Source organism: Apus apus, chromosome 18 (assembly GCF_020740795.1).
Source record: "Apus apus isolate bApuApu2 chromosome 18, bApuApu2.pri.cur, whole genome shotgun sequence".
NCBI classification, from domain to species: Eukaryota; Metazoa; Chordata; class Aves; order Apodiformes; family Apodidae; genus Apus; species Apus apus.
This window is the reverse complement of record NC_067299.1, coordinates 6,873,168-6,886,495: the sequence shown is the minus strand read 5'-3', so window position 1 is coordinate 6,886,495 and position 13,328 is coordinate 6,873,168. Positions and strand designations below refer to the sequence as shown.

The 13,328-nt window shown below is 49.2% G+C and overlaps 1 protein-coding gene across 1 annotated transcript; it reads left to right on the top strand.

Moving 5' to 3' along the window:
• Positions 1-2,851: 2,851 nt before the first annotated feature.
• Positions 2,852-11,794, top strand: PRKRIP1 (PRKR interacting protein 1). Its single transcript, XM_051635658.1, has 6 exons — positions 2,852-2,989; positions 4,147-4,225; positions 5,648-5,748; positions 6,446-6,531; positions 8,213-8,280; positions 11,059-11,794. Exons 1-6 carry the CDS (start codon positions 2,870-2,872, stop codon positions 11,172-11,174), a joined length of 570 nt encoding a protein of 189 aa, XP_051491618.1. The 5' UTR covers positions 2,852-2,869; the 3' UTR covers positions 11,175-11,794.
• Positions 11,795-13,328: the final 1,534 nt, after the last annotated feature.

The window sequence follows — 13,328 nt, the reverse complement described above, 5'->3', positions numbered from 1 at the left end:
TTGTGCCAGGGAGGGAGCAGGGCTGCCCTGCAGGGACGCTGGCACGGAGCTGCACCCTGGCAGAGAGTGATGAAGAGGGCAAAAACGCGAAGGGATTTTGGCCTCCCACGTGTCACGGGTGTTTGAGCTGCCCACGCTGCTCCTGCCTGCCTGACAGGAAGGGCCTCGCTCAGCAAAAGGCTTCCGGAAGGATCCCTTTGGTGAGACAAGTCCTCCCAGAGCCACTGCTCTGACACAGATCAGGGAGCTGAATTCTCTTGTTTGACTTGCACCCAACTATGAAAACACTTCCCTGTTCTCATGCAAATCCCCAGTTCTACCCAGAGCCCAGCCCAGCCCTCTGTTTTCGTGGGCTTTGTATTTTTTGTTTTTAATGGCACGATGAAATACTTGCTATTTTTGTACAACCCACCTCACAGTCTTGTCTCCCCCCCGCCCCAGATAAATATAATTTTTAAATAATACATGCATAATACATCAAGAGTCTGCACCAGTTCCCTAGACACGTGGTTTCAGAGTGAGATGCTCCCAGGTCTCTTTCCCCAGCACTGTTTGTGTGGGCTCTGTTTGGTGACAGGCAAGGGCCTGCTGTGTCCCAGGGCTGTGAGTTGTGGCCAGCACAAGCCACACTTTGGGCAAGAGGCTGCCCAGCTGCTCCTGGCAGCCACTGGGCTGTCACAATGTCTGTGGGCACAGCTGCCACTCTGCCTCCCTCCCGTGGGGACTGGCATGAGGGGGCTGAGACCTGACAGCTCATCACTCACGCCCTTGCTTTTGGAAGCTGTGTTTGTGGGGAGGTGGCCGTAGCAGCGAGGAGGAAGAAACAGGGTGACACCTTATGGGCTAGAGAGCTCAACTGGCCTGTTTGGTGCTCAGCAGGGGAGAGGAAACAACCGATTTGCAGCAACTCTGCTTCTAAAGCCTGTTCTGCAGTGAGTGAGAGGGGCCAGGAGCAGGTATTTGCCTCAGCCTCTGCAAATGGAGCTGGTGTGTCAGCCTGGTAGGGGCTGAGCACAGGCTGGCAGGAACCTGGTTTCTGTCCTGGTGGGCTGAAGAGGACCCAAGGCTGTGAGAGGCAGGGGCACAGGAGCTGGTGAGCTGTGGCAGGCAGCATGGGGAAGCTGTTTGCATTGCTGCAGCCAAGGCTGAGGCTGCAAGGATGCCTCCCAGGGCCAGCCTGGCCAGCTGGGAACTCAGCCAGCACTACATTCACACCATTCTATGACAAATCGGGTTGGTAAGACAAACACGAGGCACAAACTAGTGCGATTTCCATAGCAACCTCAGTGGAGGTTGAAAAGTCTTTTGTAAACAGGGGGCTGAACCTGAGGATCAGTTCCCATTTCCTTCACGGAACGGGGAAGGAAGAGCATGGGTCTTCATAAATTCAGGCCATACAAACGACCCATAAACCTCAGGAGGAGCCATTCCTAACCCCTCTCTGTTCCCTTTTGTCACCTCCTCCACATGCACAGCACGGAGCTGTCTGAAATCAGGAGCCCAACTCCAGGGCTCCAGCTTCATCTCCAGAAAGTGCAGGAAGGCGAAAGCCCCTCTTCCATTCCAGCTGACCTTTCCCAGCTCATTCCCTGACGCAGGCACAGCCCCAGCACATGCCAGGCCGTTTCTGGTGGGCAGTGCTGGCTCGACAAGAAATTTGGCTTTCAGAGGAAAGCCCACATTGCAGCCAGCTCCAGATCTCCCTCTGTCCCCATCAGACAGGGGTGGATGTGGCCACACAAGCCCCCGCCTGGTCCATCCACCTTTCCTGCCAAGTCCAGGAGGGAATATGAATGCAGAGGGCACTGTGTTCCCCCCCGCCCAGCACCCTCCTGCCCCTCCAGCACCTGGCAAAGCCAGGCCAGGAGGGAATCACCCTGCCTTGTCCATCACCATCAGCAGACTGCTTAATTACTGCTTAATTACCGAAGCGACACGAACAGCTGGCGTGGGAAGCCGGGTGGGGAGAGAGTGAGGAAGCGTAATTTACACCGTCATGGGGAAGGGACCTGCCTTTTCACCCTCCTGGGGGCTTTTTAATGTGGGGGCTGGAGGGTGCAGGGGCTGGAGGATGCAGGAGCCAAGAGGCACTTGCTGCAGCCCGGAGAGTGTGGGTGGTGGGACAGGGGAGATGAGAGGAGGTGGCTGAACCTCCATCCCTGGAGGGGTTTAAAAGACCAGTGGATGTTAGTGGGTCAAGAGAGGTTCTCCTCCCCCTCTGTTCTGCCTTGGTGAGGCCGCATCTGGAGTATTGTGTCTAGTTCTGGGCCCCGCAGTTCCAGAAGGACAGGGAACTGCTGGAAAGAGTCCAGGGCAGAGCCACAGAGATGATGGAGGGAGTGGAACATCTCCCTGATGAGGAAAGGCTGAGGGAGCTGGGTCTCTTGAGCTTGGAGGAGACTGAGGGGTGACCTCGTCAGTGTTTATAAATATGTTCAGGGTGAGTGTCAGGAGGGCAGACCAGGCTTTGTTCAGTGATGTCCAGTGACAGGACAAGGGGCAAGGGGTGCAAACTGGAGCACAGGAGGTTCCATGTGAATATCAGGAAGAACTTCTTTCCTGTGAGGGTGACAGAGCCCTGGGACAGGCTGCCCAGAGAGGCTGTGGAGTCTCCTTCTCTGCAGACATTCCAACCCGCCTGGACACGTCCCTGTGTGTGTGCCCTGGGTGCCCCTGCCCTGGCAGGGGCTGAGCTGGGGGGTCTCCCCAGGTCCCCCCAGCCCCGCGGGGCGGGACCCGCCGCCATCACCCCCCGCCCGTGACGTCAGCGGCATGCCCCGCCCCCCGCCCGTGACGTCAGCGGCATGCCCCGCCCCCCCCGCCGCCGTGACGTCACGCCCCCGCCCGCCGTCACGCGGCGCTGGGGAAGATGGCGGCGCCCTCAGCCCCGCGGCCGCCCCGGCCCCGCAAGGACCCGCAGCCCCTCGTCATCCCCCGCAGCGCCGCCGAGGAGCAGCGGCTGCGCCTCGAGAGGCTGATGAGGAACCCGGTGAGAGGCCCTGAGGGTGCGGGGAGAGGAGGGGGAAAGAAGGACCCACCGACCCACCCTCGGCCCCGGGGGTCGTGGCGGGGGGGAAGAAGAGGCCGACCCGCCGGTTCTGTGAGGGGACGCGGGGGTTGATCCCCCACCCCGGGGCCGGAGAGGGGAGAGAGGGGTCCGACCCCACCATCCCGGCCTCTGTGAGGGGGGGAGAGAGAGGGGGGGGGGGAAAGGGGGAAAAAAGGGGAAGAGGGACCCACCGACCGACCGACCCGCCGGTTCTGTGAGGGGACGCGGGGGCTGATCCCCCACCCCGGGGCCGGAGAGGGGAGAGGAACCGACACCCCCACCTCTGGTGCTGTGAGGGGGGTCGGGCTGAGTCCCCCTTCCTCCTCCCCAGGCCCTTGAGGGGAGAGGGACCCTCTGTGAGGGGGGGAGAGGCTCAGCTCCCGGCCCCCGCCTCCCACACACACCGGGTTGGGGAGAGGGGGACAGACACTTCTCTGGGGGCCCAGTGGGGAGCACTGACCCCTCAGTGCCCTGCCCGCCCGTCTTTCCTCTGCCCGCTGCTTTTCACCCTGGGGGCAGCATGGCCCCGGCTCCTCTAACTGGGTGTTTTGATCCTTGTCCTGAGGAGGAGGCACTTGCCGCTCAGAGTCTCACCCTCCCTCGGGGTTTGTGTGTCCTGGAGGAGGCTGAGACCTCCCCAGGCTGTGTTCTTCCTCTGACCTTGCACCATGTGTTCTCCCTGTTTACTGCTCTTCCCTGTCCTCTGCAGACCTGGTAGGGAAGGTGCACAAATGCCTTTCATCTCTTCCCAGACTATTGGTAGTGGGAATATACCCAGTTTCTGCGAGTGCTTGGAGGTGCTGACTTGCTTCCTTCTGGTTTCCATCCTGAAAAGCAGCACAGACACCTCTTATCCTCCTGGGGTTTGTTGACCTGCGGGCCTGAATGGGAGGGAAAGAGAAGATCCCTTCCAGTTCTCCTTTTCTGCCTGCTGGTGATCCCCGTGCATGAAGGAATTACTGCAGCTGGGCTCCTTCTGAGATCTGTCAGGCGGTGGAAGAGGCTGGTGTCAGACAAACACCACCTTTCAGCAAGGTGTTAAAATTGCAGGCTTTGCTCCTAGAAGGTACTGATGACTGGTTGGTTTGTTCTTGCAGGAAAAGACTGTCCCCATTCCTGAAAAACTGAACGAGTGGGCACCACGACCTCCCCCAGAGTTTGTTAGAGATGTGATGGGTAAAGATTTTATTCTTCAGATAACTGTACATTACACTCAGCTACAATAAACCTAGAAAAGTGCATAATTGAAAAGGCCAGAGATAGTTTTCTGTTGTTGCTCGTTTTACTGGAGAAAGGAGGTATGAAATGTGCTTCCAGAGTTGCTTCTCGAAGTTTTATTTGATTCTTGGGTTCATTTTCCTGCTTCTTGTCAGAATGCAAAGCCAGCAATGCCTGTGGCCCTCCAGCACGTTGACTGCACGCAGTGAAATAAGCTGCTGCTGCTCTGGTGATGACAAGTAAATGATGATTAGTAAATCTGTCCTTTCCACAGATCTGGGAGTGCTCTGGAAATGTATTATTGTCATAAGTCCCTCTTGTGACTGCTGTGAGTCTGAATCCCAGGCAGGGAGAAGCAGCAGAAGTGGCTGTAGGTGGTCAGGTAGAGGACGGGCAGCTGGCTGAGGAACCTGGCCCAGTTATTCTGCTTACACTTTACTTTTACCTGCATAGATCACATGTAACAGTTGTGGCCCAAATTTCATCTGCATGTAGAAGTTCTGTCTGTCTTGGGGACCTTGTTAATGATCTTTTCCAGAGGCTGGCTTCTTATTTCAGAATAATTGATCTTGACCGAAAGGCTTTTATACACTTCTGAATGAACTGGTTATCGTGATTCCCTCATGGCCTTTTCACATAGCTTTGCTGTGTGCTTGAGTTGAATTGTCTTGTTTTTCTGGGAGCACCTGACATGCTGGGGTTCTCTTGATAACAAGAGCACCCCATATGCAGTCCCAGCTGTTGTGTTTTAATTATATGTCTTCTTTGAGACATATATTATTGGTGTGCTTTGTGTGGAGAAACGGCTCAGGAGACAGAGGAAGAGAATGGAGAGTAATGTTGGAAGCTCCTGTGAGACTTCAACATGCAGACTGATGCCAGGAAGAGAGAGCTAGAGAGAGTTAATTTATGAGGAAACAGTCAAAATCTGTCAGTGGGATCTGGCTTGCATGGGAAAGCATAACATGATGGGCTTTATCACCTCACAGGTGACCTTTATTTTTTGTATGAGATGCTGAAAATTAGCGAGGAGCAGCCTCAGTAGGATGTTTTAGTTTACCTGTGCCTCAAAGAGAGTGGGGTGTGCATTTGATCTCTAGTTGTTTTAGTCCCTCAGTGTCCAGCTTAAGACTGGATTCTCTGGAGGGGAGTGACTGCCCTGTAGAAGCTGCAGTGAGCCAGAAGTGACAGGTTTGCAGCTCACTTTGGCTTTTTGTGAGTGATTCGAGCTAATCTAAAATGGTGACACCTGCATGTTGTCAATAGACTGTAATTTTACAGTGGCCTTCCATCTGTCTTGTCCCTCAGCATCTAGCTGTAGTCATTTATGAGCATCCATTCTGTGTTCTTTTCTAGTGGAGTAACTCTTCTTTACTGCAGGTTCCAGTGCTGGAGCTGGGAGTGGGGAATTCCACGTGTACCGACATCTTCGGCGGCGGGAGTACCAGAGGCAGGATTTCATGGATGCCATGGCTGAGAAGGTCAGCAGGACTCCCTAATTTCCTCCCCCTCCAACTAGTTGGTCCTCATCTTTATTTTATTTTGAAGTCATGTACAAATAATTCTGTTCTGACCCACCCCTTGTCAGAGGAAAACTGTGACATGTGGTATCTTTGTTGGTATCAAAACGTGGTGCTTTGTGTCAGACGTGCTCCATCTTCTCTCTTCACTGGGGTCCTGTCACACAGTGAGACCACATGGGAATGTGTGTGTTCTCAGGTTGGTTTGAAAATGCTTTCAAAACTAGAGATCCCTCATAGCACTGTCTTGCACAGAGTCTGGATCTCTTTCAATTCTTGGTCAAATAGAGTAGCCCTTCTTCCCAAGAGCATTATTATCCTCTCTTGGCCAAGATGAGTCCTTTGATCCGTGCATTACTGTTTGTGTCTCAAATGATTCCATTGTTTTTCCTGAAACATTCTTTGAAGCCCAACCTTCCTCATCTTTTTGGAGGAGGATTCCTCCCTCTAAAGGCTTCAGTGTTGCAGGTTGAAAACACTCTCTGTAGAGATGTCATCCCCAGCAAACGTGGCTTTCGTATAAAGAAGCAGCCAGACAAAATCTGGCAAAGCTCCCTTCTGTATTTTGCTAAAAGACTTCTCCCTAAAAGGACGTGACTTTTAAAAGGAGTATTTTACTTTAGCTTGTGACCAAAATATGACATCTGATCAATTACAGCAAAGACTAGATGAGGAATTCCAGAAGAAACTGGAGAGGAATAAGATGATTGCAGAAGAGCAAACAGCAAAACGCAGAAGGAAGCGGTAAGGGCAGATTGTTCCCAGGAGGCTTGACATGGCAGCTCTCATGCCCTGTGCCTCATCTGGAGCTGCATGCTGTGGGTAAATGCTGTCATTCTGTGCCTGCATCTATCAGCTGAGAAGTCTGGCTGCAGGAGTTCATTTTGCTGATGTCACTGTTTGGTTTCTAAAGGTAGCTGTGAACTCAACAGGCTTTGCTGGCACTTCCCGTGCCATCGCCAGCACGAGCAGTTTGGGCTGGTTGAGCAGCTTCTGCTGACACTGTGGTGGTGACTGCAACGTGCCTGACTGCATATTTGCTGTGACAGTGTCAGGAAATGTTTGAGTGTACATCTGGCTTAAATAAATATTGGAAGCAGCTGCCACGGAGCAGCTTAAGTGCAAAAATGGGGAGCTGCTTAATAGGTATGTGTATGGATTTGGCCTAGCAGAGTGCAGTGAGGCCTGGTGCTGCCCTCCATATGTTGCCTGTGACTAGTGCAGCCCAACCTCTGAGTACTGAAAAGGCCACTGGTGGGTGCAGTATTGTTACAATCAGTAGCTGCTTCTACCTGCCTCATTAAAATGTCTGGCAGGTCAAATCTGGTATGTTAGATGGAAGAATTAAGATGTCAGAATTTAAATTCCCCAGTCTGTGCCCACCGTGCCTTGCAGAACTAGCAGGGTGTCAGGGCTGGGCTCTTTCAGAGGGCCTGGCCCTGAGCAGCCTGTCTCTTGCTTCCTTGGGAATGAGGGTTGTACATCCTGCAGCCCAGAGCTGCAAGGCACGGTGCAAAGTGACTCACTGGCATATTAGCACAGAAGTGCACAACACAAACACTGTTGCCATTTCTCTTTAACTGAGTGTGGTCCAACAGATGGCCAGCAAGTGGGATCTGGCCTGCTGCCTTTTCCTGCCTGAGATGGAGAACAACTGCTCTGACAGCAGATGCTGCCCTAAGCACTCAAACACCTCCTTGTCCCCCTTCTGTAGCCTGATGGTGTAAGCACCCAGCAGCTTTGCCTTGTAGAAGCCCCTCTATCTTCCCTCACCACCCTCTCTCTTCTGTCCTGACCTAACAGCTACAGTACTTGGATGTTTCAAGAGAATTCATTGATGGTCTTGAGAGAGGAACATGAATTCTGGGTTTCTCTGCCCTGTGTCTGCCTGGTGACCTTTGCTAGGCAAACAGAACAGGGTCCTATGAACTGAAATTCCCACTTCCTCCTAATGTTGCTCCTGGGGCCCAACATACTAATGAAGTACAGCCAAAGATTAAGATTAAAACATACTGATATTTTTTTTCCCTCAATGTTCAGTTCCAGCCACCTGGGTTTTGGCACCATTTTCTCTTTATTAGGCTGGGTGACTAAAATGTAGAGGCAGTTTCATTTTGGTTCCTTCCATGTCCTTGCACATTCTTGCATGTCACAATTTTGGTTGCAGTGGCATCATGGAATACTTTTATTTTTTCTTTTAAACTAATCCATTAGACTAAAAACAACATAGAAAAGTTTCTGTTGATCATGTGTCTTAAGTTTGTTGTCACTGAATTTTCAGTTGAGGCCAAATTTGAACGGAATTTCTTTTCTGAAGTCTGCTTTTCCAAGGCGTCTGTAACATCTCCTTTATCAGTGTATGAATGTGCAGAAGCTTTATAATGTTTGTTTTGAAAAAGAGTCCTTTTTTTGCTTTGTTTTATAGCCAGAAATTAAAAGAGAAGAAGCTGCAAGCTAAGAAAAATAAACTTGAACAAAAGAAACAGGAAAAAGGTCAGTGAAATTTAGTTTTCTTTTCTTAAGACTTAGTTCTCTTCCATAGTTGAAGCCTAGAAGGGTTTTTTCCACCCCCTGCCCTGGGCATTCTGAATACATGGATAAGAAGACTGAGCCTTAAGGGTGTTACTTTAGCTAATGTTTGAAGAGTCCACTTTGAAAGCCATCTATGTTGAGATCTAATCTTACAATTAACTTGACTGCTTGTGAATATTTTCTCTTTATTAGGGGAAATTTTGGCCAGCAAACACTGGACTCTGTTGACTGTGGGTGTTTTGTCCCAGCTATTCTAACAAACTGCAGATTTAGAACATCTTCTAAGAAAGGCAGTATTGGCAAAGGCTGTTCTTTTTTAAAATGTATTTTGAACCAAGTATGGGAAAACAGGTGGGGAAAAATGCACAGCTTGGGACAGCAAGAAACTGAGTTAGGGTTGTGTGTGTTAAGAAACTGAGCCACCTTGGTGCCATCTGTTCCACATGACTCTTATTTCATGCAGAAATAAATGTGGAAAACCTGACTGCCTCTTGTTCTGCAGCCTTGAAACTTCATGTTCAGCAATGCCAGGGGAGCTGTTTGCTCAAACTTCTGAATACTCCTTGCTTCCTTTCAGTGGGTGTATTTTAGCTTACTTTTTCAAATAGTTGACCTTTGTGGGTTAGCACACCAACTCTGCAGTAATTCTTAAAGTGACAACAGTTCCTGATCATTCTGTTAGAACAGTGGCTTGTCTGAGAGTTCCACCTTATTTCTGCTTTGCTTTTCAGAACTGGATCAGTTTCAGCTGAACCATTGCCAGCCTCCTGTGTAAACACGGGAGGACAAATTAATCATTAGGCTAATTTTACTTGTGACAGCAAGTGAATGTAGCAAGAGTGGATTTTTTTGCTGTTCTGTGTTGGTTCTGGTGTTTTTCAAAGCTCTACCCCTTTATGAATTGTGACTGGGAGGAGAATTTGAATACGAGTCAACATACTTCTGTTCCTTTTGAGTGAACAGAACAATACCCATCCCTGCAGGGAGTGGCTGGGAGAGAGGGGAGCTGGGTCAGGGACTGGCACTGTGGTGTGGGACTGCCATGTGCCACTTGTTGGGCTGGAGGGGTTTTCTTTGGCACAAGTCACCTTCTGGAAGCCAGAATCCAAACTCCCCTGTGTCTAGAACAGTTCACAGCTCTTTAGAGTTGGTGGTTCTCTATTTAAAAGAATAATGACAGTCTTTTAAAAATGGAGATGGGTACAGAACCTGGAATCTGATGCAGAGGTAATGCAGCTTTTGGAATGTTTGCATCATTCCTGTTGCTTTGTACCTTTCTGGAAGACTTCATTGCCAGGCAGAAAACAGCTTGAGAGGGTTTTTTTTTCCTGATCTAATCCTTAGCTTTCTTTCGTTCTTAATAAAAGCAAAATATTTAGTATGTTATACCTGGAACAGGTTTCCCAGGGAAGTTGTATATGCCCCATCCCTGGAAGTGTTCAAGGTCAGGTTGGATGAGGCTCTGAGCAAGGTTGAGATCTGAGAGTTTTTCCAAATGAATTGAAGTGCATTTGCTGAATGGGGCAGGCAAGCATTCATCTTCCTTTTGGAAGGACTAAATAAAACCTCTGAGTTGCCCTCTTTCACCTTTGTTGTAGTAAAAAAACATTAAGAATAAAGATCAGCTGTTCAAGTTGCACGATTATCCAGACCTCTAATAAAATACAGAAAGTACAGAACTTGGCCACGCGGTGGCATCAGACCACTAATCCCAGAGCCTCCCTGTAGCTGCTGAGAGCAGGAGCTGCTGTGTGACTTGCTCCGAGAAATTGTAAAAGCAGCAGAGAGCAGAAGAATGGCCCTTAGATTCAGGTCCCACTTCATACCATACTTAATTTTCGTTGCCCATTCTTTGATTTCTAGCAGGTGTTTTCTGGCCTTTCAGCAGGCTTCCTGAGGCTCCTGTGACCCTCCTTCATCTCACCCATATCTAACAAGTTCCTGTGCTTTGCAGTGTGCCAGTCTGTAAAAGCTCATGGCAGGTTGTGAAGTTTCTGTCAACTTGGATAGGTGGGGAAATATCCTGAGTCTTGCCTGTGGCTTCCTGGTGCCTGCATTCTTTGGCAGAACTCTGGGGTACTTGGAAGCTTATGCTGACATGCAGGGGTGAGGTTGGGAATGAAATTATCTGTCTCTTCTGTTTGACTCCCTCTGTAACTGGAAGAGGGGAGATTTAAGTGAGACATAAGGATGAAACTCTTCCCTGTGAGGGTGGTGAGACACTGGAACAGGTTGCCCAGAGAAGCTGTGGCTGCCCCATCCCTGGCAGTGTTGAAGGGCAGGTTGGATGGGGCTTGGAGCAACCTGGGCTGGTGGGAGGTGTCCCTGCCCATGCAGGGGGGTTGGAACTAGATGATCTTTAAGGTCCTTCCAGCCCAAACCAGTCTGTGACTCTATGTTTGAAATAATGTTCCAGAGGCAGTGGAGTTGTTTAACAATGGACTTGGCACAGGGGTAATGTTGGAAGTGATGGAATAATTCTCCAAGGGAAAATCTGATATTCTGAACACCACATCACTCAGTAGAAGGAATATAACCTGATAGGTTTCCTTGGTATCTGGGCTTATTTGTTGTGAGATATCTAACAAGGAAGACACATGGGAACATGTTACCCGTCTGTACTAATTAGTGTGACCTAATACACATTTCCCTAGCACCTGAGTCTGTTTTGTTGTGGAATTACTTCCCAAGGCAGGCAGATGGGAACGTGTCACCCATTGGTACTATTTGTGTTTTTAGAACCTGATCAGTCTCAAGAGCAAGCCAGCAGCGAGGAGGATGAAGAGGATAGCAAGGAGGAGGAAGAGAAGGAAGATGATGCTGAAGAGCCAAGTTTTGTGATGGGAAGAGGATGAGGCCTTTCAGGGATAGCTGGAAACACTGTTCATTGCTTTACATGCAGGAGCATGAAAGTCTTTCATCTCAGCCAAGCAGAACCCATTGGCCTACATTGTATCTGCTTAATGGTGAATGACCTGCAGGCCAGAGAGAGAATGATAGAGAAAAGCCAAATAAGATATTTTTCTTCTTAACTGCTTGTATAACTGCTGTGCAGTCTGCTCTAAGTTTGCTCTAAAGAGTCAGCCATAAGTCTCTGTGACCCTGGAGTTCTTTCTGACATGGCCCAGAGTGTTTTTTCTGTCTGAAAGCTAAAACATATCCATTACCTTTTAAGGAAAATATGACTGTGAGGGCTACATATTCTGTTAATGTTGAAGCTGGTAGCAGTGGGATACATGAATTGAAGGGAAGAGTTTAACCCAAAGTAGAGAAGTGGTCTGTAGCCAGGCTCTTCTGCACTGTGAGTGTTCTGAATTTGGGGTTTTGTAGGGGGTCATCTCTAACCCAAAGAAACCAGTTTATGTTCTAGACAAGTTCTATAGATTTTTAAGCAGGATCCCTTTTTTATTGCTCAAACTTTCCCTATTCATTTTCTTCCATGTTTTTTTAAAATGAATAAAGGGGATGTGTTGGATTGTTCTGTCTTTTTATTATTTTTTTTTGGTAAGAGGATTTTAGTAAAAATAGATGCTTGCAGTGTTGCAGGGAGGCATGAAAAGACCAAGTAACGTGGTGCATGTGAAAATACAGAAGAAGGTGTTACCTGCACTTCATTTCCTTCTTGCTTGTGGATTGGAATTGTCTTTTCCAAAAGATTATGTCTGTAAAGCCTCCAAATCCTGGGGCAGAAAAGCTTCATGTCATGCCACCTGCCTTGCTCTCTGCTTGAGCTCTCTGCTTTGAACTTCAGGTTCCCTGGTAGAAATCATAACATCCCTGTATATATTTATTTATTGGTCTTTAAATGAAAAGCAAATGCAGTGGTGGTTTTGTTTGTAGCTTAGGTTGTTGTCTTTCCAGTGTATCTTGAAGTAGAAGTGCCTGCTCTCTTTCAGACACACTCATCCCAGGGCCTCAGCATCCAGAATGTGGTGCTACTTCTTATGCCTTTGTTAATGCCAAATCATTTCAAGCAAAAACAATAAAGAGGGAGACTCTCTTTTTGCATTTAGCCTCTGCTGAACAGTGCTGTGGGAAATCCTGCATTGTGTCTGAGCTGGCTTTATGTGATGGCTTCTCACAGGTTCCCAGGCAGCAGGGAAGCAGATGTGATCAAGTGCAAGTGATGCTTGTGTTTAGTTCTTCTGCACATACCCAAAGACTTCAGAGCTGGAGAATTTCTGAGCTGCAAAGCCCATATCCCCACCACCCCCTGGCTTAAGAGATCTGTGTGGAATTGTTTTCTGCTCCATCTCCACAGAGGCAGGAGCTTCAGAGTAGGTTGTGCTGGTGTTTTGTTCTCTAGTGCTGAAGAGGCAGAATGGATGTTCTGCAGCTGTTGGTGTTCTCCCTGTGGAGAGATGAGTTGGGAGAATTGCTTCCCTTGAAGCCCCCCTTAGGGCAGGTGAACCCCTTTGATGGGTCTGTGTCGTGGGATGGGCCATAAAAATGTTGTGATGTTTCTTTGCTCATGTGCACAGAGAAGTGAGTCTCACAAAGACTGCTCTGCCTCTGAGCTGGGCAGGCTTCTCAGCTGGGTAAATAACTGCAGGGCAGATGTTGCTCCCCTTCTCAGCTGTGAGGAAGATGGGCTTGAGTTTGTCTTGAACACAACTCATTGAGGTTGTGCAGCCCCATCCTGCCTCCTTGAGATGCCATCAGCACCATGTGCTGAATTGTTCACACCCTCCGTTTTCTGGGAATGCTGAGTTTGTCAGAGAAATCCTTGAAGAGGAAAGGGAATGTGTTGCTGAAGGTGGTGTCTGCCTGAGGTCTGTCTTGCTGGGGTGGCTTGAATGTAGCAGTAGGAGCTGGATTTGGTAGGTGTTGCTATGAATGCTGAAAAATAACCACACTGTGTTGTGGTTGTTCCTGTCAGCTCCACGTCTTCCAACACAAAGGCTTGTCAGAGTGAGCCTCTGAAGGGGTGTTTCTTCCTTCAGACAAAATACAAGTACTCTCTGACCTCAAAAACAAGGAAAACATGGTTGTGGAGTAAGAAAAGGGAA